The sequence below is a fragment of the Oncorhynchus kisutch genome, unplaced genomic scaffold (genome assembly GCF_002021735.2).
Source record: "Oncorhynchus kisutch isolate 150728-3 unplaced genomic scaffold, Okis_V2 Okis03b-Okis08b_hom, whole genome shotgun sequence".
Classification (NCBI taxonomy): domain Eukaryota; kingdom Metazoa; phylum Chordata; class Actinopteri; order Salmoniformes; family Salmonidae; genus Oncorhynchus; species Oncorhynchus kisutch.
In genome coordinates this window covers 6,504,989-6,512,065 of record NW_022261980.1, presented here as the reverse complement: position 1 = coordinate 6,512,065, position 7,077 = coordinate 6,504,989, and the positions used below count along the sequence as shown (strand labels likewise).

Here is a 7,077-nt window from a genome sequence, read left to right as displayed (position 1 = left end):
AATTTTTATCGTAGGTACACTTCAACTGCGAGAGAAGGAATCTAAAACAAAAATCCAGAAAATCATATTGTATGATTTTTAAGTAATTAATGTGCATTTTATTGCATGACATAAGTGTTTGATACAACTTACAGTTACAGGTACAGAAACCTTTGTTTGCAATTACAGAGATCATACGTTTCCTGTAGTTCTTGACCAGGTTTGCACACATTGCAGCAGGGATTTTGGCCCACTCCTCCATACAGACCTTCTCCAGATCCTTTAGGTTTCGGGGTTGTCACTGGGCAATACGGAATTTCAGCTGCCTCCAAATATTTTCTATTGGGTTCAGGTCTGGAGACTGGCTAGGCCACTCCAGGACCTTGAGATGCTTCTTACGGAGCCACTCCTTAGTTGCCCTGGCTGTGTGTTTCGGGTCGTTGTCATGCTGGAAGACCCAGCCACGACCCATCTTCAATGCTCTTACTGAGGGAAGGAGGTTGTTGGCCAAGATCTCGCGATACATGGCCCCATCCATCCTCCCCTCAATACGGTGCAGTCGTCCCGTCCCCTTTGCAGAATATCATCCCCAAAGAATGATGTTTCCACCTCCATGCTTCATGGTTGGGATGAGGTTCTTGGGGTTGAACTCATCCTTCCTCTTCCTCCAAACACGGCGAGTGGAGTTTAGACCAAAAAGCTCTATTTTTGTCTCATCAGACCTTCTACCATTCCTCCTCTGGATCATCCAGATGGTCATTGGCAAACTTCAGATGGACCTGGACATGCGCTGGCTTGAGCAGGGGGACCTTGCGTGTGCTGCAGGATTTTAATCCATGACGGCGTAGTGTGCTACTAATGGTTTTATTTGAGACTGTGGTCCCAGCTCTCTTCAGGTCATTGACCAGGTCCTGCCGTGTAGTTCTGGGCTGATCCCTCACCTTCCTCATGATCATTGATACCCCATGAGGTGAGATCTTGCATGGAGCCCCAGACCGAGGGTGATTGATCGTCATCTTGAACTTCTTCCATTTTCGAATAATTGCGCCAACAGTTGTTGCCTTCTCACCAAGCTGCTTGCCTATTGTCCTGGAGCCCATCCCAGCCTTGTGCATGTCTACAATTTCATCCCTGATGTCCTTACACAGCTCTCTGGTCTTGGCCATTGTGGAGCGGTTGGAGTCTGTTTGATTGAGTGTGTGAACAGGTGTCTTTTATACAGGTAACGAGTTCAAACAGGTGCATTTAACACAGGTAATGAGTGGAGAACAGGAGGGACTGTTAAAGAAAAACTAACAGGTCTGTGAGAGCTGGAATTGGTGGTGTCATGCACATTCTTGTCATGCAATAAAATGCAAACTAATTACTTAAAAATCATACAATGTGATTTTCTGGATTTTTGTTTTAGATTCCGTCTCTCACCGTTAATGTGTACCTATGATAAAAATTACAGACCTCTACATGCTTTGTAAGTAGGCAGTGTATCAAATACTTGTTCTCCCCACTATATATATATATATATATACTAGCTCTTCTCCAGATGTATCAGAATTGCAGACGGTAGATGTTAGATTATCTCAAGCGTATAATTTGATAGATTTCTTTCCCTGCTCTGTGTGGTGTAGTTTGACTGGGTTGATAGACACAAGTTAATAATAAATAAGGTCTTTCTCTGAGCTTGCAGAGAGTGGGGCTCTAGCTGACAACATTAAAGCTAGTTTAAGGCATCGTCCCTGTCAGCCAATCAGAAAGCAGAGTTGTCCAGGAAACAAAATGAAACCAAACACAAAAAACAAGAACGTACAAAATCAACAATGGCATCCAATACCGACGTTTCCAGCAAACACAAACCCCAAAAACGAAGGAAATTGTACAAATTCACAAAGCATCATTTATCTTACAGATCCGACTGCTTTTTCTTCCATAGCAAGATTGTATAACCACTCAGCACCCTATAACCCTACACCCCCCCTATAACCCCCACCCCCCACCCACACCTCTAACCCTACACCCCCCCTATAACCCCCACCCCCCACCCACACCTCTAACCCTACACCCCCCCTATAACCCCCACCCCCCACCCACACCTCTAACCCTACACCCCCCACACTCTTTCACTTTACAGCTTACAAAATAACAATATTTGAGAGAAACACTTAATATAATTATTTTGACATTATTTGTTAGAAAAAAAGGTTATTCTGGCCAACAAACCCCCCCCCCCCCCCCCTCTTTCACTGGTCATTCTCAGGAGCTGGAGGGGTTGGGCAGGTCGAACACGATTGGGGGGTTGGTGGGCTGGAAGCTGATCGTGCACGTGGAGGAGTTGATGAACGTGGTGCAGCCGTCAGTCATGATGCCATACCCTGTGGGGGAAGAACGCATCATCAGCACACGCCACGGGGAAGTCCAATGCATCATCAACATTGGCCATGAAGTGAGAAACCGTATTGTCAAATCGATTCATCAAAACCCCACAGGGTGCATTTCTTTCTGAGATACTTCTTTAATTGTCTCTCCTCTGAACTGAGTCTATTCATTTCTACACCTTTAATTAAAAACATAAAGGATGGAATGAGGGAGGGAGGTAGGGACTGAGGTAGGGAGGGACTGAGGGAGGGAGGTAGGGAGGGACTGAAGGAGGGAGGGACTGAGGTAGGGAGGGACTGAGGGAGGGAGGTAGGGAGGGACTGAGGGATGGAGGTAGGGAGACTGAGGGAGGGAGAGACTGAGGCAGAGAGGTAGGGAGGGACTGAGGGATGGAGGTAGGGAGGGACTGAGGGAGTGAGGTAGGGAGGGACTGAGAGATGGAGGTAGGGACTGAGGGAAGGAGGTAGGGAGGGACTGAGGGAGGGAGGTAGGGAGGGACTGAGTGATGGAGGTAGGGACGGAGGGACTGAGAGATGGAGGTAGGGACGGAGGGACTGAGGTAGGGAGGGACTGAGGGATGGAGGTAGGGAGGGAGGAAGGGACTGAAGGAGGGAGGTAGGGAGGGAGGGACTGAGGGAGGGAGGGACTGAGGTAGGGAGGGACTGAGGGAGGGAGGTAGGGAGGGACTGAGGGATGGAGGTAGGGAGGGACTAAGGGAGGTAGGAAGGGACTGAGAGATGGAGGTAGGGACGGAGGGACTGAGAGATGGAGGTAGGGACGGAGGGACTGAGGTAGGGAGGGACTGAGGGATGGAGGTAGGGAGGGAGGAAGGGACTGAAGGAGGGAGGTAGGGAGGGAGGGACTGAGGGAGGGAGGGACTGAGGTAGGGAGGGACTGAGGTAGGGAGGTAGGGAGGGACTGAGGGATGGAGGTAGGGAGGGAGGGACTGAGGGATGGAGGTAGGGAGGGACTGAGGGATAGAGGTAGGGAGGGACTGAGGGAGTGAGGTAGGGAGGGACTGAGGGATGGAGGTAGGGATTGAGGGAAGGAGGTAGGGAGGGACTGAGGGATGGAGGTAGGGAGGGAGGGACTGAGGGATGGAGGTAGGGAGGGACTGAGGGATAGAGGTAGGGAGGGACTGAGGGAGTGAGGTAGGGAGGGACTGAGGGATGGAGGTAGGGATTGAGGGAAGGAGGTAGGGAGGGACTGAGGGAGGGAGGTAGGGAGGGACTGAGGGATGGAGGTAGGGACGGAGGGACTGAGAGATGGAGGTAGGGACGGAGGGACTGAGGTAGGGAGGGACTGAGGGATGGAGGTAGGGAGGGAGGAAGGGACTGAAGGAGGGAGGTAGGGAGGGAGGGACTGAAGGAGGAGGTAGGGAAGGAGTGGCTGAGGAAGGGAGGTAGGGAGGGAGGGACTGAGGGAGGGAGGTATGGAGGGACTGAGGGAGGGAGTTATGGACTGAGGGAGGGAGGTAGGGACTGAGGGAGGAACTGAGGGAGGGACTGAGGGATGGAGGTAGGGAGGGACTGAGGTCTCTACCCCATAATGTCTCTAACACCACTACCCCATAATGTCTCCAACACCACCTCCCCACCCTGTCTACCCCCATAATGTCTCCAACACCACCTCCCCACCCTGTCTACCCCCATAATGTCTCCAACACCACCTCCCCACCCTGTCTACCCCATAATGTCTCCAACAACACCTCCCCACCCTGTCTACCCCCATAATGTCTACAACACCACCACCCCACCCTGTCTACCCCATAATGTCTCCAACACCACCTCCCCACCCTGTCTACCCCATAATGTCTCCAACACCACCTCCCCACCCTGTCTACCCCATAATGTCTCCAACACCACCTCCCCACCCTGTCTACCCCCATAATGTCTACAACACCACCACCCCACCCTGTCTACCCCATAATGTCTCCAACACCACCTCCCCACCCTGTCTACCCCATAATGTCTCCAACACCACCACCCCACCCTGTCTACCCCATAATGTCTCCAACACCACCACCCCACCCTGTCTACCCCATAATGTCTCCAACACCACCTCCCCACCCTGTCTACCCCCATAATGTCTACAACACCACCACCCCCACCCTGTCTACCCCATAATGTCTCCAACACCACCTCCCCCATCCCTGTCTAAGCAGGAGAAAGTACTGAACAGAAACCCATAACAACCCATCTCTCTTTCTCTCTAATCCATCCCTACTCCAAGTGCTTCTTCTACCCTGGGTTGTGGTGGGGGGGGTGTGTCTATGGGAGGCATCCTGACTGACCTTCATGTATTCCTCCGAAGGCGTGTAGTTTGGGCCGGACCCTCCTCTGGACCGTGTTGAGCAGCTCCACACAGCCCACCCTCTGCAGCTCCTTAGGAACCCAGTCTCTGAACCCTGAGGAACATGCAAGAAAGACAACAAACCTAGATAGGACAGCAACAATAACCTAACACAATAGTTACTAGGTAAAGCTATGCACCTTTTCTATTTTCCGCAGGTAAAGTCTTATCCCCAGCCCCTCCCCCTCTTTCTCCATACTCCAGCCACTCCCCCTCTCTCCCTTTCTCCATACTCCAGCCCCTCCCCCTCTCTCCCTTTCTCTATACTCCAGCCCCTCCCCCTCTCTCCCTTTCTCCATACTCCAGCCCCAGCCAATCGTTTCCAGTGTCTGTCAAACTGGTGTGAAATCGAGTTTCCCTATGCAATCAAACAGCACCCGTAGCAGTAGTAGTAGCAGGAGAGGAAGGAAATCTGTCAATAATGCCAGACACAGAATAGAAAGAGGGTCAAGAACAACTGTAGCTCAACAACTGAAGCTCAACAACTGAAGCTCAACAACTGAAGCTCAACAACTGTAGCTCAACAACTGAAGCTCAACAACTGTAGCTCAACAACTGTAGCTCAACAACTGAAGCTCAACAACTGAAGCTCAACAACTGAAGCTAAACAACTATGGAAAACAACTGAAGCTAAACAACTACGGAAAACAACTGAAGCTCAACAACTAAGGAAAACAACTAAAGCTAAACAACTACGGAAAACAACTGAAGCTAAACAACTACGGAAAACAACTGAAGCTCAACAACTAAGGAAAACAACTAAAGCTAAACAACTACGGAAAACAACTTAAGCTCAACAACTAAGGAAAACAACTGAAGCTCAACAACTAAGGAAAACAACTGAAGCTCAACAACTACGGAAGACAACTGAAGCTCAACAACTAAGAAAACAACTGAAGCTCAACAACTAAGGAAAACAACTGAAGCTCAACAACTAAGGAAAACAACTGAAGCTCAACAACTACGGAAGACAACTGAAGCTCAACAACTAAGAAAACAACTGAAGCTCAACAACTAAGGAAAACAACTGAAGCTAAACAACTACGGAAAACAACTGAAGCTCAACAACTAAGGAAAATAACTGAAGCTCAACAACTAAGGAAAACAACTGAAGCTCAACAACTAAGGAAAACAACTGAAGCTCAACAACTAAGGAAAACAACTGAAGCTAAACAGCTAAGGAAAACAACTGAAGCTAAACAGCTAAGGAAAACAACTGAAGCTTAACAACTAAGGAAAACAACTGAAGCTCAACAACGAAGGAAAACAACTGAAGCTCAACAACTAAGGAAAACAACTGAAGCTCAACAAATAAGGAAAACAATTTCATGTTCTACTGAGGGAGTAAACAAAGTTCCACTGTCAAATATAGAACCAGACTGGTTGGGAACATTAGAATTCTGCAGGGGAGGAGGGCTAAGATGATTATGCAAAGCTGATGCAGTGTACACACACACACGCATACACGCACATGAACGCAACCTAACCTGCTCCGTAATATATTCGGATGGATTTAAATAATGAGGGCAGCCCCATTAGGCATGGTGATGAAGGGTTGTGAATGTGATTGGTTAATTGGACTCACCGAGGGGAGGGCAGTGGGTCATGAGGATGTCAATGCCCTCTGGGACTTGGTTCCATTTATCCAGCAGAGACTGGCCCCTAGGCAGGTTGAACCCCCAGCCGTTAAACCACGGGCTCCTACAGGGACACAGACACAACAACATATGACCCTCTACACCAAAACAAGAAGACAATGTGTAACACATTTAAAACACACACACACAACACACACACACACACACACACACACACACACACACACACACACACACACACACACACACACACACACACACACACACACACACACACACACACACACACACACACACACACACACACACACACACACAGAAAACGATTTACACAATTTCCAAACACTAGGCAGCAACTGACTGTATGATCTCCCCAACCCCCTCCCAGACTGAAGCAGTGTGACTGACGTGAGATGGCCCTCCTCAGGCAGAGTGGATATAACCCTCCCAGACTGAAGCAGTGTGACTGACGTGAGATGGCCCTCCTCAGGCAGAGTGGATATAACCCTCCCAGACTGAAGCAGTGTGACTGACGTGAGATGGCCATCAGGCAGAGTGGATCTAACCCTCCCAGACTGAAGCAGTGTGACTGACGTGAGATGGCCCTCCTCAGGCAGAGTGGATATAACCCTCCCAGACTGAAGCAGTGTGACTGACGTGAGATGGCCCTCCTCAGGCAGAGTGGATATAACCCTCCCAGACTGAAACAGTGTGACTGACGTGAGATGGCCCTCCTCAGGCAGAGTGGATCTAACCCTCCCAGACTGAAGCAGTGTGA

The 7,077-nt window shown here is 49.6% G+C and overlaps 1 protein-coding gene across 1 annotated transcript in view; it reads right to left on the bottom strand.

The window, feature by feature from the left end:
* Positions 1-2,176: 2,176 nt before the first annotated feature.
* The window catches only part of mpped2a (metallophosphoesterase domain containing 2a), a 152,129-nt gene continuing 147,228 nt past the window's right edge, over positions 2,177-7,077 (bottom strand). Inside the window, exons 5-7 of the mRNA XM_031812652.1 lie at positions 6,287-6,402; positions 4,643-4,756; positions 2,177-2,345 (exon numbers count right to left, since the gene is read on the bottom strand). Of these exons, the coding sequence (XP_031668512.1) occupies positions 2,227-2,345; positions 4,643-4,756; positions 6,287-6,402 (349 nt within the window). The 3' untranslated portion in view covers positions 2,177-2,226. The remainder of the gene's footprint in view (positions 2,346-4,642; positions 4,757-6,286; positions 6,403-7,077) is intronic.